The sequence below is a fragment of the Botrytis fragariae genome (assembly GCF_013461495.1).
Source record: "Botrytis fragariae strain BVB16 chromosome Unknown tig00000163, whole genome shotgun sequence".
Taxonomy (NCBI): domain Eukaryota; kingdom Fungi; phylum Ascomycota; class Leotiomycetes; order Helotiales; family Sclerotiniaceae; genus Botrytis; species Botrytis fragariae.
Genome location: NW_023500999.1, coordinates 950,512 through 977,808, shown reverse-complemented (window position 1 = coordinate 977,808; position 27,297 = coordinate 950,512). Strand labels below are relative to the sequence as shown.

The window sequence follows — 27,297 nt, the reverse complement described above, 5'->3', positions numbered from 1 at the left end:
ATCATCTTCGGCATCTTGTTCTTGAAACTAAGATTCCAATACTATAGACTTCTACAGCCTTAACTTTAGGAAGAAAGAATGCAAAAGCCCCTCTCTAAGCTTTGAAAGGGAGTCTTCATTGATCGCAACCTGGTGACAATAATGTCGTGGCTTAATTCATCATAGCCCAGTGGATAGATCCCCTGTGACAAGGCAGAGCAGGATCTTTACCACATCTGTTCATTCGAACCATTGCACTTCACACAACGCTCAGTGCCAATCACACATAGCAAGCGAAAATGCCTCCTCGATTAGACCTTGTCGTTCGAGTCGGAAGACAAACTCGTAGAAGACCCGCTGGGCCGGTGGCGGTCCGACCTATCCGAAGACCTCCAGTACGAAGAAGGCCGCTACTAAGGAATGGAGGAGGTAGAGCAAGAGGTAGAAGGAGAAGATGCGGAAGAAGACTAGCTTCAAGGACACGACTGGACATCTTGCTATTTGCAGCTTCATACAGTGGTTAGGAAGACTCACATGGAGTATTCTGTCGATCTGAAACGCGACGAGAAAGGTTTTCGGACGACGGAAGCACATGAGTGAATAATAAATCATGTTCACTCAAATTGCAAAATGAATATTAGTGGAACTTTGGATAAATGCTGACATATATTGATTGATATATCGCCTAGACTCACTAAATCCAAATTTTTACTTTTGATATTCAAACTTGGTCATCATGGTTCCAATATGTGGTAAAATCTCAACCGAGAATGAATCTCCTTCCCTCAGATATTCCTTTGGTGTGAAACTATTACCAACACCCGCTGGAGTACCGGTCAAAATTATAGTACCTGGCAAGATTGTGGTGCCTTGCGAGAGGAAAGAAACAATTTTCGCAACAGGGAAAATCAAATCACTGTTATTGGTCAGTTTACGGCTGGAAATTGGGATCGGATATTCATACTCTGTTCCGCAGTCTTGCATAACCTTTCCGTTCTTTAGACCTCTAACTCGAAGTTTCGATGGGTCTGGAATGAGTTTCGTGGATACCAAAACTGGACCTAGGATGCTGTTAACTTCAATTCCCCCAAAACGAATTGGAATGGCATACCAATTGGGCAAGCCCCGTCAAAACTTTTGCTGAAGCACCATTGACTTTGCGCGAATTGACTAGCACGGCTGCTGACATCATTTGCTGCTGTATATCCCAAAACATAATTCAATGCGTCTTCCTCGCTGACGTCCTTGCACTTCTCTCCAATCACAATCACCAACTCGGACTCGTAATCGCAGCAATCATCTTTCAACGCAAACTTTGGAATAACTGTCGGGGACGGATATGGATCTGCGAGAGAGGTCGAAGGCTTCATGAAAACCGTTGGCAGATCGGGGATGGCCATTTTAACTTCGTGTGCGTGTTGGACATACTGCATTTTTTAGTCAATTCCTTATGTATATGGATTTCAGAGAAGTGTTTCTTACGTTTAGTCCAATACATCTAATTGTGCCAACTTCAGACTCTGCAAGGGGAGATAGGAGTTTTCCAATCTCTTTAATTGTTCCAGTTGAAGTGCCTGGTTCTAAGACTGATGATCCGCTGTATACATCAACTTTCACGTCCTTTCCTGCAATGATTGCAGCTCCCACATCGATATCTGAGTCTACTGGTTGACCAATGAGTACCTCCTCGGAAGATTTGGGTACAAATCGTACGAGACCTAGAATGCCATGTCAATTATCTTGTCGAAACGAGTATTTTGATGGGACTATGGAACAACGTACGCTCAAATGATGATACTGGCATGGCTGATGTATGGTTGAGATACTGGTATATCGTAGTATTTACAATGGTAATGAAAATGAAAATGAGGAACAGAAATTGAGTAAGTAAAGTCTTTGGGACTGAAAGAAAGAGAGAGACTGAAGAGCACTGTTTTTGATTTAGACAAACATGAGCTTCACACCCCCCACCTACTCTTCTTCACCCCACTTTGATGGAAGCCGATTCAACTGCCTTCATCATGGCAACAATTGACCCGATACAGTGTTATCATTACCTGTCACCATTCCTCGTGCATGGTCAATTTCTCTCGGTCGATATCCATACGGGAAGTGTTGCAATCAGCGTGGACGCGTAAGAAAAGACGAGAGTCCCCACAAGTTATGAAGTGGAAGGGGTGGGGAGATTGAGGGGAATTCATGGATTCAGCACGCTAATTTGTGGGGATTATTCAGCATTGAATACCCCGAAGCTTCAGAATGCAAAATCCCAAGCTTCAACAACAGTGGAGTGTCCACTTGATCAATTCAATTCGTACTTGTACGCTCTTATTCACTATTCCGCAAGCTCTCCACATTGACTGAAGCCATGGGCAGATCATCATTGTCAGGTCATGCTTCGGCTCTGCCAGTAGTGATAGATCGATCAATTGAAGAACGTTCATATCCAGACCAATTCCTCCTTCAAACTTTCAGACAACCCATTGTGATACAAGCTTTCTACACATTCAGACCCAAAGTTATACCATAATTCCAAGTTCTTTTAATCTATAGCAGATATGGCAGTTTTACCAGAGAATTCAGGATATATCCAGAGTTCGGACCCTACAAAGCCTCGCTCTGATGCAGCTGTTCCTTTTCGCGATATCATACCTTCCCCAGACCATCCGCGCATTGCTGGGATACAAGATCATACAGCATTAAGTTGGTGCGAGTCTAGAAGGCAAATTGAGGCTCCGGCTTGGTTGATTAACCGACTTGATGCAAAGAATCTAGAGAAACCATACAAAGGATTCACATCGGACGGAAAGGTCAGAGAAGCGCTGTATAATTATGCAGAGGATGAAGGTGCGCCAACGGAGGAGGTGATTACGAAAACAGAAGAGTTTTTGAAGGTCTTGAGCGAAGATCAAAGAAAAGCGGTTCAATTTGGAAATGTTACAGATGATGAATTTCGACTGTGGTCGAATCCAGAATTATACATGAACCCAGGTAAGGAGTGAAGATGCCTCTATTTTAATCTCATGCTTATCCTAAAAATAGGTGGACTACGACTCGACGAGTGTTCCTCAGAGATTCAAAACGCTATTCACGCCATTCTTAGAGCTTCATCCTCTAAGCAGGGCTATGAAAAAATTCACGCTTGTTGCCTCACAAATGATTTTCTTGGACATCTAGTGAACGGCAAAAAAGTGCTCAATGAACATTCCTACAACTTTCGCTTGTTTGGTACACCATCCATGACCAAACCATTCGGATACACATTTTTTGGGCATCACTTGTGTTTTTGTGTAGTTTTTCTCGGAAAGAGAATGGTAATTGGTCCTACATTCATGGGAGCAGAACCTGATAGAATTGACGAGGGACCACATGCTGGCCTGAGGTTATTTAGATCAGAGGAGATGGATAGTTTAAGCTTGATGCAAAGCTTACCTAAAGAATTACAAGAAAAGGCAACTCTGAGTAAGGGTATGGATGGGAAGAGTTTGCCAGCTGATAGGTGGAATCCTTTTGACGAAAGACATCTGGGTGGTGCAAGACAAGATAATAGGGTTGTCCCATATGAAGGATGTCCAGTTTCCGAATTTCCAGCAAATCAGCAAGAGCAAATCATCAAGCTTTTCAAATCTTTTAATGAGTATTATCCCGACTCGGTTTTGGAGCACAGGGTTGCACTATTTAAGAAACATCTTGACGAAACATATTTCGCTTGGATCGGAGAATTTGGAGACGATGATCCTTATTACTACCGTATCCATAGCCCGGTGGCATTTATGGAATTGGATTTTCATTGTGGAAGTAAGTCTCACCATTTCTCCTATTTGACATATCTAACCCAGTTTTAGTTTTCTTGACAAATACAAGTCCAGCAAGATGTCACATTCACACATGCAACAGGTTGCCTAACCGAGGTGATTATGGGCGAGCACTTCTGGAGCAATCGAAGTAGATTGAGATTGCTGAAGCGATTGCAAATATATTTAGTCAAGAGTTATCCAGATTCTCATTCATTGCTCTCGTGATTAATTCAAACTGTTTGATTAAATGTGTATTATTGAAGATTGCAACTACATCTCGAGCTTTGAATTTGGTTACAGGGACGAATTTTAAAAATTATGTTAACATCCAAGTTTATACTAGGCGAATCTTCCCCCCTCCCAGATCGCTAATAAATCCAGAAAATCCAATATTTTGGCTACCAAGTAAGCGGGTATCCATGCTGCCAAAAACTCCTAACGCCGGTCAAGAAAATCATGACACTCATTCCTCTTGTAGCATAAGACTTTGCAGTTTCGTGCTTAGCATTTGGATATTGCATACTTCGACCTCCGCAGGAGTTTCTTCGTCGCAAATACGGAGATTACTCGGAGGGAGTTTCTGCCTGGGATTTAACACTCCTCCTATGCCCTTTCGTTTTAACCCTCCTGTTCTGGACAAATCAAAAACACCAGTGAATCGGTACCATGGGTACTCCGCACTCACGCCCGGATACAGAGAGCCCATCTGAATATGCCATTCGACCGTGTAAGACACCTCACTCCCCCTCTCAACCGCGATACCTCCCACGTGAAGATGATTCTTATGAAAATATTCCACCACCTCTGTCATCTGTAGAAGATCTGAATTTTTGCCCGTTAACGAGAACTTTCGATATCGAAACGGATTTTCAACCTCCTCGCCCGCGTCATTGACAATGATTGCGCGAAAGCCGATATGCCGGAACTCATGATGTTTCTCAATGACGTATTTGTGAGCGACTGAGGGGTGGGTAACTTGAGAGCCTTTTTGGCTTGCTTTTGGATCACTGAGAACGAGGGCGCAGAAGTGACACCCCCAACCCACGAGTTGGAGGTCATATGGACTTTTGGGATTCGGAGGAGTACTACATGGAGATGTGGCGTCTTCGGCTAATGACATGGGTTCTTGGGGGTAATGGATCCATCCATGATCGAATCCGCGCGTGATGAGTCCAAATAAACCGTAGGTAGTTAGAAGCATGTAGCTGCAGGTTCTACACATGTCGTCGCCATCGCTGATGAACATCTTGTGGAGACGGTTTGGGTCGGCCATGGTTGCTGTTTGTTGATATAGTCTTTGTCGAATTGTTGTCTGCTGTTACGGATGAATATCCTACAAATTGAAGTTTTTATGGTGATGGAACGTTTGATTTCAAGATTCTTGGGGGAATTCATTATGGTTTTACTGGTGCAAATGAATGTTCGAACTAGCTTGAGACAACGATGGAGCTAAGTTGAAAGGGTTCTGATGTCGGGAGCTAATGGATCGCTTATCGTGTCGAACTAGAACTAAACTTTCGCTCTAATGCATCGTCAATCACAGTCATTGGGTATCAGATATGTGAAGTGATGATTTTGAGATTAGTGTCCTTATTTGAGGTTAGGTCCCGATTTGCCTGATGGGTATCTTGAATACGTTTAAGGGTCAACTAAGATAGATCATTACAATACCCGGGAATACTTGACGTTTGGCGAGAGCCTCGAGTTAAGATCTGACCAGTCAATGACCATAGTCCTGCAAGATCCAATTCAGGTCTCAAATCCCGAAAGCTTCCCATATCGCTTATGTCACTTTATCTGCACATCCCAAACGCCATAGTCACAGAAAGCTATCTTCCCCAAGTTTCCTAGATTGATAGCACGGGTACCCCGGAATTTCGGAAATTCCCCACGCTAGGCTGGCCAACCGCCATGTATACTAGCCTCCAGTACTTTGGGACACCGATGACCCATACATTAGCTCGTGAACTAGCTAGAAAGGATTTAGAGTTAGGTGTCGAGAAAGTACTATTGGGAACAGTCCCCTTTGGTTCAGGGGTTTGAGTGAGCACGGTGCATTTGGTACACCACATTAGTTCTCTTTGGTGAAGATCAATCACTTTGACTATGCCTTACTATGATGGAAGTGTTGAGATGGTGGTATGAGAGTGCAGTACTAATTCTAGAGCCGCGTGGAAGTAAATACCTGACGTTTTCTCGATGAGCATCTTATTTCACTCCAGTCAATAAAAGTACTTATATAAACATTGATGTATTTTGCGATACTGCTCAGATCATATTCACCGCGTCTTATATGATCTACATTATTAGTGGAGTCTCAAGGTCCAAGCACAAGGTATCGACGTCATACAATTTTTTCAAAAGTTTACAGGCCAATGAACATCTTGAATTGGCTTTTCAGATATGCAACAAAATTGTTTTTTGTGGTATGTGCTCTGTATTCACATGCAGATTCTGTGGCATCGACTTTGTGATCAAAGAGTGAATACTAGGTATAAGACTAACTTCTATGGAATAGGAGTGGCAGGGGCTTAAAGAGTGAATGAGGTTTGCGTTTTAACATTTGGCATGTGAAAGGTATTTTGATTTCCTACATATTTAAGAGGCAGGTAGGTGTGCTTGAATTTTTGTGCCACATAAAGACTAAAAAAATCCAAAGCAGCATGCGCAAGACGGCCTCTGCAATTGGATCACTGTTACGACTTTATGTCCTTCTGGAGTCACGCACGTAAGTTGTCTGCGGCATTGACGGTAACTGTGCAAGGAGCCCACGGAGTTGCATTATAAGTACAAACTTACTTCTTATCACTGTCGCTCATGATACTATTCTCTAATCACCATATTATCACCATTATTAATGATTAATGATTTCTTCCTACCCTCCCCCCCTCTGCGAAGTATATTCCCAACAGAACACAAACCTACACAATAAGTTCCCCAGGAATAGTAGTCTGCTGGGCCACTGACACAAATCATCCTATCGTTCCATAGTGTGTGCTGCAAATCTTTAATGTCACAAATAATCTCTATAATCAGCAGTTCATATATCCACAAAGCTCGAGTTTGGTAGTCCATGTCCTAGGAAACAGGTATGCTGCACTATCATGCACAGGAAGTGGATATCAAGCCTTATTCACTGGATCTTCCTTTTGACACAGAATACCTGCGTATGCATGGATCCCAGGGAGAAGTTTGTTCAATGGACATTACAGCTCAAATATTGAATGAAGTCTGATAGATAACTATGTCAAGTCTGTCACTACTTGGCTATATATATTCTATATTCATCGTCCTTGAGATACCGTACTTCTTGAAAGGGCTGGGAAAAAAGAGATTCAAGCTGTGCGGAAAGCATACTCTTCACCTTTTAACACTATATGGGGCAGTCCCGAAAATGAGAATCAAACCTTTCCCTCTCAGGACCTCAAGATAAATTCTTCTCTCATCCAAGTTGACTATCACCGGAGAATTTCTTCGTTATCACTTCACACGATCACTGTCTTTCCTGCTCTTTTACTCTTATCCAAACCGTTGATTAGATTTCGCTTCGGGGGATTATGGAAGTCTGGTTTCTCAGCCTCCAACAGCAACCCGAAAAGCCAAACTTCTCACAAGCTGAACTTGTAAAGCATGATCGGAAAGTTACTGAATCTTCTTACTCGCTGGTAGAAAGAGGGAGAACCCGAAATTCAAATAAGGGATGAGAGAAACCAGCTCAGAGCTAGTGTGCAAAAGCTATCATTCCAGTGAATCATAAAGTGTCTTGTTTTCCCATCAGCATGGGTGGGTAGCTTCTACATAATGGATACAGACCCCAGCTTCTGTTGAATTCTCATCAATACTTAGCAAGTGTATGCGATTGCGATAGACTCTCTATCCGCTTCTACATTCTACTCGTGAGTGGATTGTGTCGCTTCTTCATGTGGAAAGGTACACAGATTCTTCCAATCCTTCTCCAATTTTTATGAACTCTCCACTATATTAGACATCCCCGATGACTGAGTTTTGGGGACCACAAGTACGCCGATAATAAAAAGATCGAATATCAGGAAGAGAAAAGTGCTTCTTCCGCGTTATTGCTCCACGTGTTTAGTCATGGCATAGTTTGAAAGAGTGTATAGTTGAGGAATTTGCTACATCATCATATCAGACAGAATAAGACAGATGCTAAAATATCGCTGGGCCTACTTCTCATTGTTACCATTTGTCCAATATATATTTTCATGCTAACCTCCCCTCTTTCTCCCCTATCTTAACCCCCTGTCCTTCAAATCTCGTCTTCACAATCCCAAATCACAACATCATCACAGTTGTGCACTACTCTAAATCAAGACATACCCATAACTTCTCAATAATCCACACCAAAATATCTGTATGGAACCAAAAGTGTCCATAAGCTGGAGTCCTTAAATAACAAAACTTTGAGCTCCTCAGCCCATTCGTGGGATGATGAGAGGTTCGGGTATCAGATGTGGAGTAGTACGAGGAGAATTAGGGATTCACTAGAGATGTAAGCTACGCTTAATCATGTACATGTAGTCAAAAAAGATCCTTCTTCGAGTAGTGGATACCATCAACATACCCCTCTCCTTCTGAGTAATTTCCATGTGCATGTACACAACCACATAATTCCCTTCCTCATCCCCACTCCCTAAAAAGTGGATCCCCATCCACTCCTTTCCACTCCCCTTTTCCCTCCCTAATACCTTCAAACCTCAACCCTCAATCTATCTCTATAAAAGAAGCCCCAATCTCCCCAGCTCAATTTTCTGCAGATTACAATCAGCAGATCAACTACACAATGGCAGGAGTGCGATAGCCGTTTCCGCGCTCTACCACATGTAAACCGAGATCTTGTATACTTACCTACGCGGATAGGAGGAAGAGTGGAGGGATTATAGTAGATACTGAGCTGAAATGTATTTGAGTATGATGTTGGGGGATGACAGTAAGAATTTGAGTGGTATGTTTTTAGAAAGAGGAAAGGGATGTTGTGATGGTATATATACATGTTTGTACTTACGCGAGTTTTATATCTAAATCATCAATGTTCTACGACAACAATATGTATTGCCAAAAAGCTATATATCCTCAACCCGAATCGACGGATCTAGAAACCCCTCAATTAAGATGCTCTAATCTCATCTCATCTCAACTCACTTCACCATAGTACGGTATATCCTATCACTGCCACTCATACTTATTATCATCATTATCATCATTATCATCATTATCATCATTATCATCATTATCATCATTATCATCATTATCATCATTATCATCATTATCATCATTATCATCATTATCATCATTATCAATCCTCAATCCTTTTCCTATCCAATTTCTATCTAACCTCAAACCCCAATCCCTCCATTCCAAACCCTCATTCCAACAACACCTTCCCTCACAAATCCCCATCATCAACACCCCAACCCCAAGCCACTCAGTCCATCATCCTGCCATTTTCATTACCTCTCATTGTCACTACCCATTCTATCTCCAAAGCCAGACCACTTAAATACCTATCTCGATAGACAATTCTCAAATCTCAAGAAGCCAATGTACCTGACTGTGTACATTATTAGAATCTGGTGAATATCCGCGAGGAAGAGTTTGATTCAACTAGCCAATACCCGCACGTATTCACGGGTATTGATTGCAATCTCCAGCTGTTCAAGATATGCGTAAGTGAATATCCTACCCCTCCCTTTTACCTCTTCTCCCTCCCCAAACTTCCATCTCCATCTCCACCTCCACTCCACCTCTGCATAAACCCACCATCCTCCCCAAAACTAATTCCCCCATCACAAAGCAACAGGAAAGAATATCAAATGTGAACAAGGAGCGCTGTGCACCATGCTCTCGACCAGTCTTCCCTTACATCAACAACCCTAAGATTGACCCAAATACCTACATACATACATACACACATCCCCACCCAATCGCACGATCCTGTAGATCTGACTTCGAGTTTACAATAACCGTTATATCGAGAGAAAATTGAGTGACAGCGAAGATGGAGTGATGATGGTGTCAATATCTTTCGAACGATGACGATGGCAGTGACAATGACAATGACAATAAACAGTAACAATGGCAATCACTAGATCTACATCTAGATCCACAAATGGAAATAACACACCATCTCATACCCAACTACACAACTCCTCAAAGAACACAAATATCACCAAGACTACCCAGTGACCTACCAAATCCATCAAATCCATCCACATATCTCCCCTTGCATTCGCTTAAGTTCAACTCGTATGAGGTAGGTGGGTAAAATCCAGAGAAGCACGAACAAGTCCAACATCTCATTCAGAATCTCTCCCACAATATCAAAAAAAAAAAGAGTTCTAACTTCGACCATGAGCTGGTGAAAATATCAATCTCATATTCTTCCTGTCAAAACGCGAGCAATTAATAACCACAACGCCAACAAAATTCAACAAATATATAGAACCAGGTATAACAGACAGGGTGTTTCAAGCACGCAATCAGTCACCAAACCAACGAGTTCAAATATTCCAAATCTCTCCAAAATCTATAATGTTGATTCCATGTAGAATTTATCCGCAATCTAAGTAATTCCATCTAACGACCGTATTCTAAAGACATTTGAAACAACCAACCCCTCCAATCCGCAATCTAAGCGCAACACCTCACACATACAAGGATCTAATAAACCTCCAAAACATATCTACCCGCTTCCTTCAATCTCTCAATCTCCTTCCTTCCATCAACCTTCTTTCCACTAATTCTACCTTCTTCCCTAATAGCTTCCTCAAGAACCTCTGTAACATCTGGAACTGGCCAGGTAGGACCACACAAGTAGAATGATCCCTCATCCTTAATATACGCCTGGATGATATCCTTAACCGTTTCTCTCATACGGTCTTGGATATAGATCTTTTGTTTCTGATCACGAGAGAAAGCTCTTCCTAATAATGTGATGACGCCAGCATCTTGATAAGCTTCCCATTCTTCACCATACAGATATTCTTCGCGTTGATGACGGGATCCCATGTAAAGAAGGATAGAACCGATATCTTTGCCTTGAGCCTTTTGCATAGCTCTGTATTGAACGAAAGCACGGAAAGGGGCAAGACCCGTACCAAGACCAGCCATGATGAGAGGAGCTGAGTCGAGAGCTGGGAGTTTCATAACGGAAGGCTTGACGGAAGCGGTGACCTTTGATCCGACAGGAAGGGAAGAGAGGTAACGTGTAGCTTGACCAAAACGATCGCGACCCTTTGGATCAACCCAAGAAACGACGACGATCATGAGAGCGACGGTGGTTGGGTTGACGGCTTGAGAAGAGGCGATGGAGTATTCACGACGCTTCATTGGTGAAACGATACGGGCAATGTCGTGGAAAGATGGGTGGGCAGACTTAAATTCAAGGAGAACATCGGCATAAGTAATTGTGTCAACTTCCGCACGACGCTTGAATTCATTGGCACCTTCTGGACCACCAAGGGTAAGAAGTTCCTTCTTTTCATTCTCGTCAGAAGCGAATTCGGCGAGAGCTTCGTAGAATTTCTTTGGTGGTCTACCAAAGATATCGATGTTTTGTACCAAAGATTGGAAGACTGTTCTTGTTTCCCAAACATTGTTATCCTCACGAGATGGAACCTCGACGACATCATCTGCATTGAGACCATAGAATTTCATGAATTCTTCAACTTCAGCAACATCATTTACAGCATGAATACCAAGGGCTTCACCGATATCATATTTAAGACCAGAAGTTCCCAAATCGAACTCGATATGGAAGATGTTACGGTCATATGTGATAGGGGTCAAACGACGGTTCTCCTTCACTGTAATTTCATAGGTCTTAGCAGTGAGATCTGGTCGAAGTTCAGATTTGGTGCCATAAGCTTCCTTAAAAAGAAGGCCCTTGGCAGCTGCGTGCCAATCACGAAGCTGAGATGGAGCCTCAGTATCTTCCTTTTGGAAACCAGTAAAGCTGCTGGACTTGATGGTTACAGGAAGGTTGAGGGCTTCAGCCTCAGCATCGACTTCAGCCCAAGTCTCAGGAATCTCAACTTTGCGTACAACCTTCTCAAGATCGGCTACTGCAGATTGGAATTGCTCTTGGCTTCCATTAATAGCGGCGAGCTTGTCTTTGCCAGACTCGAGAAGTTCTGGGCAAGCAACCTTCAAGAATGCAAGCTCAGCGAACAAAGTTTCAAGAGCAGGTTCCTTCTCAAGAGCTTCAGACAAAGTTGGATCCAAAACAAATAATTCGACATCCCTTTTCTTGATCTCGTTACGAACAAAGCTTGGAATCTTCTTCTCCAAATCTTCGTCTTTAACACCTGGAAGCTTGACAATAATCTTTCCACCCAATCTGACATTCTGCAAGATGGCAATCTCCTTGAAAAGTTTCTCGTCTCCAATGTAGGTAACATCGGCTTCTTCGACTGGATAAGCAGCCTCGATTGACTTCTTTGAGCTTCGAATATCAGTTCTAACGACACCACCTTGAATGAAGTTGTCATGAGTTTGATTGATAAGGACATTGCCAGCCGAATCGCCAGAGAGAAGTTTGCTAATGGCAGAAGGTGCAGTAGCAGCAGCAGAATCCTCAAGATCGAAGAATGAATATTGTTGAACTTGTCCAACACTCAATAGTGAAACAAAGTCGTTGAAGGACTTGCCACCGAGCTGATGGAAGATACTAGCGATAGAAGTAGGAGTAAATACTTGCGATCGAGCGTACTTAACATCAACTACCTTTGGAGAAGCTGTGAATTGATCGGAGAACACCGTTGCTGCCAAAACATCCTCATATAAGTTAGAGTGACCAGAAACGTCTGTTGCGGCCGTCTCGTCCAAAACTTGGCCAAGGACTGCAATATTTCTAACTGATGCAGGAAGAGCCTTCAAGAAAGCTTCCTCTACAAAAGGTCTGTAGACTCTGACATTAATAACACCAACTTTCTCGCCCTCAGCAGAAAGCTTCTTGGCGACTTGAGTGGCAAGAGAACTCTCAACAGAACCAAATACAACCAAAACGGATTCAGGTGACTCGTGTCCGCTGTACTCAAAGAGCCCATAAGATGTACCAAGCTCGCTGTTGAAAGCCTCAAGAAGTGAAGAAACCTTACTTTCAGCATCAGCTCTCTTTCCGAGTTTCGATATCTCTTCAAGAACTGTCTTATAGGAACTGCTAAGACCAGATTGACTAAGGATGTCAATGACACGAAGGGTGTCACGACCAACAGTGATTCCATCATAAGTATGAATTGTGGGAAGAATAGTCGCCAACAGGGTAGAAAAGAGAGACATATGTTGGGCTTCATATGCAGATGAACTAGAAACCAAACCAAGTCCCAATTCCTCTGCCACAGTCAAAGCAGTTGCATAGTCAGTAACGAGACCAGTAGATCCCGGTGCGTAGTCAACGGCGGCAACGTGGGCGACAAATGGGTTTGCGACAGAGTACAGTAGAGAAAGTTGATCGAGAGTTGAACGCAGGCTATGCAGGCTGGAAGAAGAGGCCAAAAGTGATTGAGGGATGTGTCTTTTGGTCAAGTCGAAATCCTTTGAAAACATGTATCCAAGAGCAATTGATCCAGCGCCAGAGCGAGTCTGCATGGGAGAAACTTCTGTAGTGTATCCATTGGCATTCTTTGTATTTGCCGCAGCCCAAGACTTTACAGCAACATCCAAATCAAAGGATTCTGGGGAATAAGAGAAGATCTTATCGGAGAGCGCATATGCTACTTGTTGAACCAGAGTTTGTGCAGTAACATAGGTAGGACCACTGATCGCATCGTATTCGATTGATTGTCCAAATGGTAGATTGGAAGACTTCTGGGAGAAAGTGCGAAAAGAGGACTCATTTTCGGAATTCCAGGTAGAGTTGAGGGTATCTTTTCCAAATGGTTCCTGCAAAGAGAATGATTAGACATTTCTAGAAAGTTTATATGATTGTTGCTTTGAATTACCTGTTTAGATCCGTCACCTTCTGGCTTAGTGTTTATGCCTTTGGTTTGATCATAATCTGTTGATGCCCCCATTTCTGCGGATTGATGGGTGGCGGGGTATCTTTGAAGAACTTTTGACAAGACAAGAATGCAAATACAAGAAAGGAAACTTCAAGACAAATTGACTTGATACAATTCTTCTAGAATGAAGAGATTGAGTGTGTTGTAAATAAAGTAAAGACAACAACAATGTACTCAATCGAAGGAGATATTATCCCTTCACAACTTAGCTTTGAGAGGGAAAGATTTATTAGTCTGAGATATGTATAATCTTTGGCCATCAATTGGAATGGAAAAACCGAGATTCCGATAAATCGCCTTATTTAGTAATGAGAGGGTAGGAAATCAAGTCAAATCATATGCACTTTTACCATTTAGACCTGGTGAACCTACCGAGAGTATCTTTTCTTTCTTCACTTACCGTATCAGAAGGTTGATATTAGTGAAAGAAGTGAAATTTGGTGAGAGCACGAGAAAGCACGCAATCACAAGCAAGCTAAACGCCTTCGACTAAATTATACACCCTTGTCGAGGATGTGAAGGAAGAAAGTTTAACCGACACCGATAACGGTGACCAATAGATTTTCTTTGTTCTCCAGTCAGTCCTCCAGATCTCCAGATTCTCCATGGCGATGCTAATTTGGGAATTTCGAATCTGGCATTGTCAACATTGTTGTATCATTCAATCGCGAGTTGATGATATTGATACCTTCATACCCAAGTAACTCTGTCAATCGAACATAGATCAATCTTGTTTTCTCCCTCTGAATGATCATAACTCATTTATGAGAAGTGTGATAGCCAAGTCAGCATGCAATGGCTTCAACTGGACATGTTGGGCTGGTAATAAAGTCTCAAGGAGTTATGGTTTCTTTTTATTTCACAGTCTAGATGTTTGTCAACCTTCGAAGCGGATGAGTTACAAGCCACAGATACCCTGAATCGCTTGCCCAAACGAGATCGACAAAAGGAATATGAACAGCAAGTGAGTTGTGCATCGAAGTCGATGAGTAAACACACATGATGGAAAGGGGTTTGGGATATCACCAGGGATCAAGTATGATCATACTACTTTCGATAAATCATGGACATCTTCAAGAAATATTGTTGTTTTGTTTTGAACGCACCAAAAAGTCATCAAGACACTCATCAATAAACTCAAGTTTCGTTACTTATCATTATAATACATATAGCTAATCCGTCGACTGTGGAAACCCCTCAAAACTATATTATAATCACAGCTTCAGAATTCATCATCAACCCTATTCATCATCATCGTAACCCATTACTTCTTCTCCGTAGCAGGTCTACTTGGCCCATCAACCGCCTTCTCAACCTGTCCAGCGAGACCATCTTTCGCGGCATCGAATTGGGAACCGATAGCGCCATCCTGTTTATTGATTAGCTTTTGATCTGAAAAATCAAGTATACGATTGAATGTTACCTTTGAGAATGGACCACCAATCTTCTCACCAACTTGTCCAATATTTCCATCGGGGTTGAATTGCTTGCCAATAGCACCTGCAGATGAAATGACTGAGGGGTTCTAGATTTATGAAATCAGCTTGTTGTACTCGAAAATATCTATCACAAAAGAAAATTCCAATACTTACGGATGGACTTGTATCTTTCTTTTCACCCGCAACTTGAGAAGCTGCTTCAACACGACTATCGGCCATGTTTCTTGAGAAAAGAGTTGTGGAAGGTTTGAAGATAGTATTTGTGGATTGGGAGAAAGTCTTTCTGGAGATAGTGCGCAACATTTTGAATGATTTGTATGCAGATTATAATTGAAGGGAAGTGGAAGAGGTTTATATCCTGAATAATGTCTACTTTTGAACTTTCCTTCTCAATACCTAGTGAGTGAATTGACACCGTCATACTAAATCATGACATCAAGACTACTTGGTAAGACTAATAACGCCACGATGAGTGACGACGAATCTCAACCAAAAGGAGAAATATCTCCTTTCAAACCTTATCCATCTTGGACTTCCTCATTGACATGCATACATGCTTCGTATTTCACACACGCTATTTATTGTCTCACGGATCTATCCTACAACAAATGATGTGATGTGATATGCGGAGAGCGGGGAATGTTCCATACTAAATTTATACCTAGATATGTGTAGCTAGAATGCGATTCCCAAATCTACATGGGAAAGTTGGTAAGACTTACATCTGAGTATCTAAATGCTCTGATTCTACTGTTTACCTATAGTACTCAGTACATATTTGTCGTGTAAGAATTCGATATGAGTGAAAAGTTACCTCGAAACTACTCCATATTCTCATTACCCCCATAGAAGAGTTTCCTCTCCGAATCCGAAAGTCATTGGCTTGCTGGTAGGAGGTAATAAGTAGTAGGCAGTAGGTAGTCCATAGCACGTAGGTACGTATGCATTCGCTGTTGTCGCTGTTCACAATGACTTACAAAGTACATATTGGTACATTTATCTATATTCAATCCACCTCGTCGCGAAATGAACCTCGAAACAACAATGTAGTATAACACCAAGTATGTAGCACATATACCTACCTAGTATTTCGCAATTACACAATCTGTATCAAAAGTACCTCTCTACCTAGGTATCCGATACTCTATAATACTCATGTCCAAATATACTCCCGTAATCCACCACATCCACCCAAACCCAGAGGCAAAATATAAATGTGGGGTAGCTCTCAGCTCCGCTCCTCAACGACAATGACGTCGTCATTTTTGGGAATCTGAAGAGTGCAGAAATCTTGTCGATTCTATTTTCCCAACATATTTACAAACAAAACAAATAAATCGATAAACAAGTAAAGAGACAAATACGATTCAATTGATCGCGATATAAATCAAACTTGATTGAAAATGTAAGTTGGATTTATGTATATTCATCGACAGTATATATGTGCATTCTCAATGCATGAGATCATATCTGATTCTGCACACCAAGCTAATTCGATTGATAGATTTACAATTACAACACACACAATCCAGCACAACATCACACCACATCAAACCAACCAACCCAACCCAAAAATGTCTCCAACTCCCTTCCTTCGTCTCCTCCGCCTCTCAAACAGCACACGCTCTCACCTCCCCCGCACACTCCTCTCTCACCACATCCCCAATACCACCCGCACCTTCATCAGCACCCCCATTTCTCTCCTCCCCCGCAAAGATTCCCAACACAAAGACTCCATCGACACCACCCCCACCGAATACTCCAAATCCGGATCTGACGATGCCGCCGCGCGCGAAGAATCCGCCGCATTCGATCCCTCCATTACCTCTCCCGAGTCCGAGAAGTCTGAAGCTGGGAAAGGGGGGAGGGGAATCCGCTAGATGTGAGTCCGGCGAATCAGGAGGTGAGTAAGCCAAGGGGGAGCAGGAGGGAGGTGCGGAGAGGAGTCCGGGAGATAAGAATGTGAGTGGAAGGAAGGGGAGTGGGTTTGGGAAGAAATAGAGGAAGAGGATGAGTGGAAAGTGATGAGGATTTGCGATACTTCGTGTACATTATTGGAGAAAACAGAAAGGATAAAAGAATGAAGAAATGAAAAGAGGAAAATCAATAGTAGGAATCTATATCCGATGAATTAATCAGTAAATCATTGCCTCTGAAAATGCATACACAATAAACCTATCCAAGGTGGTACAAAACCCAACAACACAACACAATCCTCTACCCAAGAAACAAAACTCTATCCCTACATCCATCTATTCGAACAAATCACATCCCAATCCTCTCACTCCCCTCTCCATCACACACTCCCCATCACAACTCCCCATCCCCCCCTTCCACTCCGTCTTCCCCAACCTAACAATATCCCTCTGCCCCAGCTCCCACACCCTCGGAATCTCCCCCATTTCCCCATCCCCTCCCCTCATCGCCCTAACCCCCGCCTCCACCGCCGCTCTCCCAATGACCCTCGCATCCTGCGCCCAAAAATCCTGCAGTCCCGGATTTACCCAGCCCATCCACCCCGCCACTTTCCTCGCCACAAACTCCGCTGGTCGTGAATCCTCCCTCTCTCCTACTATCAACCCGGGTCTCAGGATAATAACATGTTTAACCCTATTCTCCTTCTTTTCTAGTAAAGCTTGAACTGCGTCTTCGAGCTCGCCTTTCATTTTGGAGTAGGGGATCATAGACGAGGGGTTCGCGCCGTGGGTGGAGATGAGGATGTAGATTTTGTTGTTTTCCTTGTTTTCTTTATTTTCGGTGGTGGTCTCGGCCTGAGAAAAGGTAGATGCTAGCTCGAGATTTAAATCATAGTCGATTTTGCGCTGCGCTTCGATACTACCCGCTTGCGCTTTCGTAGTTCCAAGTGCGGAAAAGAAGAGCAGGGGAGAGGGAGAGATGGAGGAGAGGAGGGAAGACCATGTTGCTGTGTCCGTGGAGGTGAGAGGGTGGAGTTTGGGAGAGGTGGTGCTGGGTTTGGGATCGCGGCGCGAGAGGGAATGGACGCTGGAGATGGAGGGGTGAGAGAGGAGGGTAGAGAGGATATGGGAGCCCTGCGTTGTGTTGTGTTAGTATTTTGGGAAAGCAGGAGAGGGGGATGTGAGAGGAGAGGCAGAAGAAAGAAAGGAAGACGTACGACAAGACCGGTACTCCCTACGATAGATGCTGAAGCCATTATATCTTCTATACTTTTCGTTTTCCTATCTTCGTACAATATATATCGCACTCGATATCCTGATCTCTCAATCTCTCAAATTCCTGTACAGAGCTCACAGAATTCAAAATCCAATATAAAATTTACAATATTTGTTTGCATACAACAAAGCCAACAAAAAAGCAATTGAGAAATCAAACTCTCAAAATCTCAAAGACAATTAAAAAACAACAACAAAAAATCCCTACCTAATCACAAACCCCCAAATTCTTATCCCTCCCTCCGAGCTTCCCTTCTCAAAAGCCGAGCATGCCATGCCATGCCATCATCTCATCTCATCTCCACTCTACTCACCCCAGCTGGAATGCAAAACGCTTTGTTCCTCGCCACACATTTTCGGCGATAACGATACCTATGTAATCATTTTTGCCTGGGGTTTTTTCTTCTTGGACCACTTGGACCAAACAAGTCCCGAAGTTTTCCTTATTTGTGAAGTTTGGGGTTCTTGTGACCTTTAGTCATAGCGATTCTAGGAATGAAAATAAAGATGTACTAGATGCGGTTTTGTGATCATCGTGATTTTCAAGGGATACAGCATGTAGGCACACAGAAACGTCGTGATGCCGTCTGGGTATGTGGAACATTGGACTTAGTAACTTTTGAGAATAGAAATTATAGTGATATGCTGGTCAATGGAGACTTGGTGAGTAAAAAATCACCAAGAGCAATACAGCACTCGAATACATAATAATAATTTTCATTTCTCATTTAACAGCCATTTATCATCATATTCCCGTCCAATCCAGGAACCCCATAAGAAATGCTAAAAATTCCCTCGAAGCGCCCAGTCTCCATTCCGTAACCCAAATCAACCACAATATATCCCAAATCTAGGCATAAGATATTTCCTATCTAAACCAACAATCGTAATCCAACCATCAAGAAAAGATCTTACTTTACAGAACTATTTTACCACCTTCTACCATACAACGAGTCTTCTACCTTTTTAGCTTGAAAAGGAGTTGGTGTAATCTTCCTCGGTGCCGATGAACTTTGTGAACCATAACTATCCAAAGTCGCTGCACTTTTACTTGGACTTCTACTGGCAGATTCCTTCAAGATTCTTGGCTTAGCACCAAGATCATATGAACCAGCAGCAGGCGGAGCATGCTCAGCATCTCTTCTGAATAATTGAAGAATCTCCTTCATTCCCAATTTACCAGCACCACCTTTACCACCTTCAATAGTTTGATTCGCAAGTTCTCGTTTTTTCTCTTGAAGAAGTAATATTCGCTCTTCAACTGTATCTTTGATGGTAATCTTGTAAACAATAACATCAATTTTCTGCGTGAGACGATGTACACGATCGATGGCTTGTTCTTCAACGAACTATAAAAGTATGTGTTAGTAATTGTATCATGGAATATAATGTGAGCATCGAAAGAAAAATACTTACGGGATTCCAGAATGGTTCAAGAATAACTACACGAGTAGCGGCTGTAAGATTGAGTCCTAGAGAGCCACACTTCAAACTACAAAGTAAGACTCTGCAATTCTCGTCGTTACGAAGTCTGTCCAAACTAGCCTCACGAAGATCGTTCTTCATACCACCATCATATCTTGTATATTTGTAACCCTTTTGGCGTAGGAATGGTTCAACAAGATCCAGCATCGATGTGAATTGCGAAAAGACAATGAATTTGTGCTGGGCGGCTTCTTTTCCGAGAATCTTCATTAGATGTGTAATCTTGGTAGATGCAGCAATTCGAGAAAGCTCGGCATCTTCATCGGAACCAAATTCGTCTTCAACATCGGATTCCTCCTCATCCTCTTCAGAGGACTCATCATCTTCTGACTCCTCCGCAGATTCTTCGGTGCCTTCTTCTTCATCACTGTCAAGATTGACGACCTTCTTCTTGCCAATATCTTGAATGTCCGGGAAAGAATCATCGAGATCGTCATCATGATCTGAATCAAGCCATTCACCACCACCTTCACAATTCTCGTCTTCCCTTCCACCAGCCTTTCCTAGAGTAAGAGCACCACGTTTCTTTTCTCCAACAAGCCATTCACCTTGCTCTTCTTCTTCTTCTTCGTCATCACTGTCCTCGATAATATTCCTATTTCTGGGTTTACGAATTGGAATAGGTTTAGACTCCTTTTGCTTCTTGCTCTTCTTACTCTTCTTACTCTTCTTCTCCTTGATCTTCTTTTTTGGACTAAGTTTCTTCCCGGATATCTCATCCAAATCTGCTTCACAATCCAAACAGCGAATGGCACCTTGTGAAATAGCTTCTTTACCAAGATCAATTTGGCAAACCTCACATTTCTTTGAGCCTACACCCAAAGAACCGAACATATCTGCCATCTCGTCAACATCTGTTGTTGATTTCGATTTAGGGTTGCTGGTTTCTGCTGAGAGAGCATCGGTATCTTTTCCCAGTTTATTTCCAACAAGTTTTGGATGATTACAAGCTTGTCTCAAACGCAATAGCAATACCAATGCACTTGCGTAGTTGACTTTACTTCCGCCCATCATCTCTTCAATACTTGCATCGGTACGCCTTTCCAGTCTTTCATAAAATCTACGCTCCTCTGGTGAGAATTCCGCAAAGACCTTCTCAATTTTACGCTCGACGACCTTGAAACCTGTTGAATTGGCTTGTCCAGGAGCAGAAGGCTTCCCTCCAGGGTTGAGGGCTCCATCCTTCTTTAGAATATCCTTGGTACGTCGTTTCATGAAAATTTGCAAGTAGTGACGAAGACGCTTAATAGCAACATCACCCCTACCATTCTTCATTGGTCGATCAATTTGGTCTTTCCATTCGCGAAGATTGTCGTATGGCTTGATTCTCAAGAATTTGATCAGACTTTGCAATTCATCCAAATTGTTTTGCATTGGTGTTCCTGTCAAGCACCAGCGGTACTGACTCCTAAGGGAATAACAGGCTTGTGTAGCTTTGGCATTTCGATTCTTGATAGTATGGGCTTCATCAAGAATGACTCTGTACCAATGTATACCAAAACAGCCGACCTTGACACCTTCATCATCATCATCCTTAGACGAATTACCCCATTCTGAAACGAGGATTTGATATGTTGTAATAACGACATCGAATTTTCTGAGATCTTGGAATCGCTTCGTACGTTGAGGGCCATGATGAACACAAACACGAAGAGAGTGGCTCTCTTCAACTTTGTCTTTAATTTCGGCTTCCCATTGTCGAATAAGTGCAAGAGGTGCAACAACCAAAGTACATTTGTCCAGACCTGAAGGTAATTTGCGTTTACTGTGAGTTTCGTCTGAACTTGATGGTTTGGGATTGCTCAAAATGAGTGAGATCGATTGTAGTGTCTTTCCCAAACCCATATCATCGGCAAGAATGCCTCCTTTTGGTACCATGCCTTTCTTTCCTGTGCCGATTTCTCGACCAATCATCCACTCCAAACCTTCAACCTGATGCGGGAGAAGTTTTACGTTGATTCCTTCGACAGTTCCATCATCTTCCTCCTCCTCGTCTTCTGATGCAACCTCGAGCTTCTCCTCTGGTTCAACATTTAATCCATCCATTTTTGCCATCAACTCGTCTACCTCCGCATCCTTCTTCTTTCTGCGTGATCTTGTTCTGGGTTTTGAATCTTCCTCGTCCTCAATGACACCTTCTAAGAGTGCCTTTAGATCTTCTTGTGCCTTTGCAGGATCAACATAGGTGTGTGGTTCATTGTAATTTGGCTTGCCCATAGTGAGGTCGATATAATTGCTAGATGTATAGGTATTTACGGATTGGAAACCACCCCCATTGTTGTTTGGAAGGGAGCCGAATGTCGGTGCAGGTGTAGGATGAGTTGTTGCATATGATGAGGAGCCAGGAATCGGTGCACGAACTGCTGGCTGACTGTATTCCGCTGGTGCTCGTGGCATAAGGGGATTGATAATCTTTCGGGCAACATCTTTTGCTGCTTGCAAATGTGGATGTGCTACATATATGTTAGTACCGTGAGATGATATAGCACATAAATACATACCATGTCTTTCTGGATCTTTATGAAATTCAGGACGGGATTTTGGTTGAATGAATAATTCGGAGTATTGTTGCTGAGATTTACGATTCAATGGAGACTGTGGAAGTGTAGCTTCTCCAAATCTAGGAATACTGGATAGATGATTTGCTGTATTGCTTTGCGAGGGTCGATATTGATCCTTGGGCTCTTCAGGTCGAGGCGCCTGCACCTTTGCTGGAGATATTTCTCTAACCATTTTGTTTCCTTTCTCAACAGGATATTTTTCGTATTTTGTAGTGTCAAGCACAACCACAATTCCTTTCCTAGTCGAACCTGAATTGGATGCTCGACCAATTATTTCGAGAGACGAATCAAAGAGTGCAGTTGAATCACCAAGGTCACTCAAGGATGGGCTATTCTCCGTCACTGGAGAAGAGAGAGTTCTTCTGTGAATGTGCGGTAGACGGATAGCTGGTGTTGTTGCTTTGGAAGTGTCGACAACTCTTTTGAACTTGTGTTGTTGTTTAGTATTTGTGTTTCTATTTCGACATTTGAATTTTGGTGTTTCCGTTGATCCAATGGTATTTAGCGGGGTGAATCCACCTCTGGTTGCTATCAGTAAATAAAATTCGAGATGACCCTCCACCTTTGAAATTGTGGATATATGGCTTACTTCATGAGGCTCAATAAGACCTTAATATTATCTCGGTTTATGCAGATATCGGTGATTTTGTTTGTAAGAGGTTTTATCACGTTGAAAGGCGCGTCAAATTCTAAAACAGAGGGAAAAAGTGCAAAATCATGGTTGTTGGCATGGAAACCTTATCACCAATCAAAAACCACTTTACACGACCTCGCAATAGAATTACTTCGTATAGTACGATATGGAAATTCATTAATTTGTTATTCAAATCCAAGTGATACTGAACTTTGTACTTCTTATAGATAGTATCATTGGATGGTCCCAATTTCATAAGTCCAGAGCTCTTTCACCGGTGAAATTCAGGCAAATAGGAAATGTGATTCCCGGTGAGCTCCAACACTCACTCAGACATTTCAACCTCACTGGGAGCCAGCCAACAGATTTAGCACAACCAAGTTTTTGGGCATCTTAGTCTGATCATCGCCTCTTCCGCTGACAAGAAAATCTCAGTATGAGTTTTGGGGTAAATGTATATGGTGGAATAAAAGCGGAATGCTTACGTTCCTAATGCCATTGTACAAGCTATGGCTCCTGTAATTCTGAGTGGCTAAATAGGGAGTAATAAATATTAGCTCACGAGGTGAATGTATATGTCGTTTGCGAGCCATATACAAGTCCACCACATCTAGCTCGTCTAGATAGATTATGATAATGATTAGCTAATACAAACACTCAATACATGTAGGTATATAAGAAATAAAGGGCATGTTGTCCGAGTGGATCTCATTATTTATTAATGTATGGGTATCATGAGCAACAAATTTCTATACAATTTAATGGCATCGGCTGTGAGATCCTATGGTGCAACCTCTCCATCCTCCACTTCCTCATCTTCTTCTTCATCCTCATCTGAAGAGACATCGCTGGTATCGTCTTCAGATTCCTCACTCTCATCACTTTCCACCTCTGGCCCGTCTCCCGTTGCTTCTATGTAGGCCCTTTCAAGCATAAAGGTTTCTGGGAGTTTGTCCGACTCAAATACATACAAAGTAGGAAACTCGAGGACTGTGCGATTCTCTAAGACTTTGGAAAGCGGCTGTGTTGGATCTAAAGGTATCAATACTTTGGGATATGATGATCGAGTCTTAGGTCGATGGAGGTAGAAACGATACTTGGAATCAAGCTTCGGTGGCGCATGAGATTGTCGTAAGGAATTCAGGTTGTTTGATAAAATTGGCTGATCCAAAATTGTGTTCCAAGTACCAGTCGAATCCTGGAATAGGGACAGTGGTGATATATCCAACGAGCATTCATCTGTCTTGATCCTCTTGGCCTTATTTTCCTTCAATTCGTCTGCCTTCCTTTTTTTCAGGGCTGCCTTTTCCTCCGGCGCCATGCTCAACCTTCGTTGTTCTTCCAAGAGCAGTGAGTATGTATCGTTAATTGACCATTTGTCGATAGATTTATGCAATATCCTTCCGCCTGCATCTGCTTCTCGAATCCATTCTATCTGCCAATTCATACACTTCTGCGATTTACTCCAACTAGATGTATTTTCCAAATTTCTTGACATTCCACTTGGCGCCTTGACTAGCGTTATTCCAGAATTTTGAAGCATTTTAGTAAGAAAGTCTTCACGCTGGTTGCCTCTGCTTTTGTTGGGTCGTCTTCTATCATCCTTAGGGCCTTGCCTTGCCAACTCGAGTTCCATTTTCTTTACAAGTCCTCGCTCTTCCACGATCTCCTTTTCTGATCTCTCAATTCGATGCTCAATTGAATGAAGGAAGTTATAATCATGATCAATGCCTGAAGGTGTTGCCAATTGTGACCTCGGTTTGTAGACAGTAGGATCGCGAATACCAGAGCATGTTGACCAGACTTTGTGACGCTTGGAGCAGGGAAGTGAACATGTTTGTTGAGAGCATCGTGGACATGTATATTTGGTGGGATTAATATGACAGATACGACATAATGATGATAAAAGAGGGTCTGACATTGTCGCCGAAGAAATATGTTGATATTAATGTTATAGCGATGATAGATGATTTTGTTAAATCTTGTTATCGGAAAACAAAATTATTATCGTAGCCTTGCAGCCAGCGTGGATAATTTGTGACTAGCGCGAAGCCTTCAAAGCGGGACAAGGCTGGATTTCCATAACAGAGCCCTAATTGGCCGAATCGGATATAATATTCCCAGTTGCTCCCAAATCTGTCTGACTGAGAGCTCAAAGCTCATTCAAACAATGTAATCGGCAGAAGGCTTACCAAGGACAAATTACCACTTTTTGCCCCGGTGAGCTTGCTCAGTGACTACTGCCAAACCCTTCTCAATCCTTGAAGCTTCTTTGCTAAAATCAGTTGAACTTGATCCCTCTACATTCAGTCACTGAGTTTCTGGGTTGCTCCAAAATTGACGATTTACTAAGTAAAAGGTTCAATTATACTAACACTATGATTAGTACTCGTGTGCCCAAGTACTTCCCCTCTCTGTAATGATCCTCCATCACCCGGTCCCCAATGCGATCTCTCACTCCAGTCATTATCATTCCGTCGACCATATACCTAGGAGGTAGATCTCAAAACACTTATCACGTTTGTCTCTATTCTCGCTCCCCTCGACACCATATACCGTGTTTCCTCCACAGCTCTTGAAACTCTTATGTCCCAGACGCCCGCCGAAAGCAAAAAAACAAAACAAAAGAAACATACAATAGTGGGGATTCGCTGGTGGTCACCCACCCAACTACTAATCCACCGATCTGAAGCTTGTGTATGGCAGAGCGGACGGGATGCCCAATTCTCTTCAGTCTATGGTCGTATGTGACAGGAATTGCAACTTTAGGAACTATATTTCAAGTAGAGAATAGAGTCCAAGAGGCACTACGGAGAAACAAGAAGTATCAAGGTTTGAGATGAAATAATATTATTGCTTTAGATCTTCTTCCAGCTTGGACTTTGTATGGGAAACACACAAGACTGGCAAATAATGGAATAGTGAGACCATCTTTGGGATTCTGAACTTCACCAGCCTCCGACTCAACCCAACTTTCCTGGAACGAAAGGATGACCAGCACTAAGTCCTCCATCCACAGCCCAAGCTTGACCATTGACATAACTACTCTCCTCACTTCCCAAAAACAATGCCACCCTGGCTACCTCATCCGCATGTGCACCTCTTCCTAGCGGATTTAGTTGGCCAATCTTCTTTTCCGATCCCCTGGCTCGTGCAGCTTCATACATAGGTGCTGTCATACCTGTTTCGATGACGCCAGGACAGATAGCATTGACGCGAATTCCGGTGCCTGCTAGTTGATAGGATATAGTTTGGGCTAGGGAGACGACGCTAGATTTGGAGGCAGAATAATCGCTGGACCCTGCATTGGAACGTAGACCAGCGACTGAAGCTGTGGCTATTATACTACCTGATGGATATTGCTTATCCGGTGATGTTAACATCATGGCTGGTGCTGAGTATTTGGCTGCCATTGCTACACTATTTTTGAAATTAGTACTCAGTCTGTTTCTAGGAAAGTTATAGATATTTTACCTGACAACATTTGTTCGTAAGGTAGACAGAAACTCATCTGCAGAAATATCCGTAAACACTTTATTTGTGCCTACAACTCCCGCATTTGCAAAGAAGATATCCAGTCTTCCATATGTCTTCACCGCATGATCAATAACTTCCTTCACGGATTGTTCATCCGCTGCGTCAAACTTCCGCGTGTGTACTTCGACACCAGGGTATAATGATGCAAGTTCACGTTTATGGGTTTCGAGATTCGTATCATTGTAATCGCATATGTATACAGCTCTTGCGCCATTCTGCGCAAACTGATGTGCTGATGCTCGTCCAATTCCCAAAGGACTATTGGTTCCTGAAAGATATGTCAATACTACAGAATACGGTCTGGAAAGGAAATAATCACCTGTCACAATGACTACCTTTCCCTTAACTCTGGGGCCCGTTGAATCTGGTGCAATTTTCTTGAGAATTGGGATATTTTCAAAGTTACCCTGATCTTCAATGGGTTTCACAAGCTGCTCAGAAAGTGCTGCGAGTCTTCTCTTTGCGGATGCCGACATATTGGGTACTAAATGATGATGTTTGACAAAATACAACCCAAATTCCAATCCTGCTTAAAATTCAATAACAAAAACAAGGGAAATCAAATGTTCAAAGAGAAAGAGAAAGAGAGGATTCACAACTTCAACTACCTAGGTAAGAAGAGAGACATTGTTTTCGATCATTCGAGTAGGGAGTA

General features: G+C 42.6%; 11 protein-coding genes across 11 annotated transcripts; 3 read left to right on the top strand and 8 right to left on the bottom strand.

Moving 5' to 3' along the window:
• Positions 1-259: 259 nt before the first annotated feature.
• Positions 260-1,783, bottom strand: Bfra_009877 (putative fumarylacetoacetate hydrolase family protein; the record flags this gene model as incomplete). Its single annotated transcript, XM_037340213.1, has 6 exons — positions 260-476; positions 692-895; positions 944-1,040; positions 1,091-1,406; positions 1,462-1,697; positions 1,762-1,783. The coding sequence occupies 6 exons, from the start codon at positions 1,781-1,783 to the stop codon at positions 260-262; spliced, it is 1,092 nt and encodes a 363-aa protein (XP_037189436.1).
• A 217-nt stretch (positions 1,784-2,000) lies between these two features.
• Positions 2,001-2,281, top strand: Bfra_009876 (uncharacterized protein; the record flags this gene model as incomplete). Its single annotated transcript, XM_037340212.1, has 2 exons — positions 2,001-2,113; positions 2,149-2,281. 2 exons carry the CDS (start codon positions 2,001-2,003, stop codon positions 2,279-2,281), a joined length of 246 nt encoding a protein of 81 aa, XP_037189435.1.
• A 256-nt stretch (positions 2,282-2,537) lies between these two features.
• Positions 2,538-3,928, top strand: Bfra_009875 (putative gtp binding protein and negative regulator of the ran tc4 gtpase cycle gtr1p protein; the record flags this gene model as incomplete). Its single annotated transcript, XM_037340211.1, has 3 exons — positions 2,538-2,970; positions 3,022-3,777; positions 3,825-3,928. The coding sequence occupies 3 exons, from the start codon at positions 2,538-2,540 to the stop codon at positions 3,926-3,928; spliced, it is 1,293 nt and encodes a 430-aa protein (XP_037189434.1).
• A 311-nt stretch (positions 3,929-4,239) lies between these two features.
• Bfra_009874 (uncharacterized protein) lies at positions 4,240-5,049 on the bottom strand (the record flags this gene model as incomplete). The annotated part of the gene is made up of 1 exon (XM_037340210.1): positions 4,240-5,049. One exon carries the CDS (start codon positions 5,047-5,049, stop codon positions 4,240-4,242), a length of 810 nt encoding a protein of 269 aa, XP_037189433.1.
• A 5,405-nt stretch (positions 5,050-10,454) lies between these two features.
• On the bottom strand, positions 10,455-13,807 carry Bfra_009873 (putative sulfite reductase flavoprotein component protein; the record flags this gene model as incomplete). Its single annotated transcript, XM_037340209.1, has 2 exons — positions 10,455-13,676; positions 13,736-13,807. 2 exons carry the CDS (start codon positions 13,805-13,807, stop codon positions 10,455-10,457), a joined length of 3,294 nt encoding a protein of 1,097 aa, XP_037189432.1.
• A 1,112-nt stretch (positions 13,808-14,919) lies between these two features.
• Bfra_009872 (uncharacterized protein) lies at positions 14,920-15,620 on the bottom strand. The gene is made up of 3 exons (XM_037340208.1): positions 15,388-15,620; positions 15,219-15,320; positions 14,920-15,164 (listed from the first exon to the last, which is right to left on the bottom strand). The coding sequence occupies exons 1-3, from the start codon at positions 15,535-15,537 to the stop codon at positions 15,060-15,062; spliced, it is 357 nt and encodes a 118-aa protein (XP_037189431.1). The 5' UTR covers positions 15,538-15,620; the 3' UTR covers positions 14,920-15,059.
• A 1,188-nt stretch (positions 15,621-16,808) lies between these two features.
• Positions 16,809-17,114, top strand: Bfra_009871 (uncharacterized protein; the record flags this gene model as incomplete). Its single annotated transcript, XM_037340207.1, has 1 exon — positions 16,809-17,114. One exon carries the CDS (start codon positions 16,809-16,811, stop codon positions 17,112-17,114), a length of 306 nt encoding a protein of 101 aa, XP_037189430.1.
• A 372-nt stretch (positions 17,115-17,486) lies between these two features.
• Bfra_009870 (putative nad dependent epimerase dehydratase family protein) lies at positions 17,487-18,406 on the bottom strand (the record flags this gene model as incomplete). Its single annotated transcript, XM_037340206.1, has 2 exons — positions 17,487-18,284; positions 18,368-18,406. The coding sequence occupies 2 exons, from the start codon at positions 18,404-18,406 to the stop codon at positions 17,487-17,489; spliced, it is 837 nt and encodes a 278-aa protein (XP_037189429.1).
• A 948-nt stretch (positions 18,407-19,354) lies between these two features.
• Positions 19,355-22,643, bottom strand: Bfra_009869sa (putative snf2 family helicase protein; the record flags this gene model as incomplete). Its single annotated transcript, XM_037340205.1, has 3 exons — positions 19,355-19,774; positions 19,842-22,363; positions 22,412-22,643. The coding sequence occupies 3 exons, from the start codon at positions 22,641-22,643 to the stop codon at positions 19,355-19,357; spliced, it is 3,174 nt and encodes a 1,057-aa protein (XP_037189428.1).
• A 1,243-nt stretch (positions 22,644-23,886) lies between these two features.
• On the bottom strand, positions 23,887-25,026 carry Bfra_009868 (putative hit finger domain protein; the record flags this gene model as incomplete). Its single annotated transcript, XM_037340204.1, has 1 exon — positions 23,887-25,026. The coding sequence occupies one exon, from the start codon at positions 25,024-25,026 to the stop codon at positions 23,887-23,889; it is 1,140 nt and encodes a 379-aa protein (XP_037189427.1).
• Positions 25,027-26,068: 1,042 nt separating this feature from the next.
• On the bottom strand, positions 26,069-27,118 carry Bfra_009867 (putative 3-oxoacyl-(acyl-carrier-protein) reductase protein; the record flags this gene model as incomplete). The annotated part of the gene is made up of 3 exons (XM_037340203.1): positions 26,069-26,525; positions 26,580-26,910; positions 26,962-27,118. The coding sequence occupies 3 exons, from the start codon at positions 27,116-27,118 to the stop codon at positions 26,069-26,071; spliced, it is 945 nt and encodes a 314-aa protein (XP_037189426.1).
• Between the last annotated feature and the right edge of the window lie 179 nt (positions 27,119-27,297).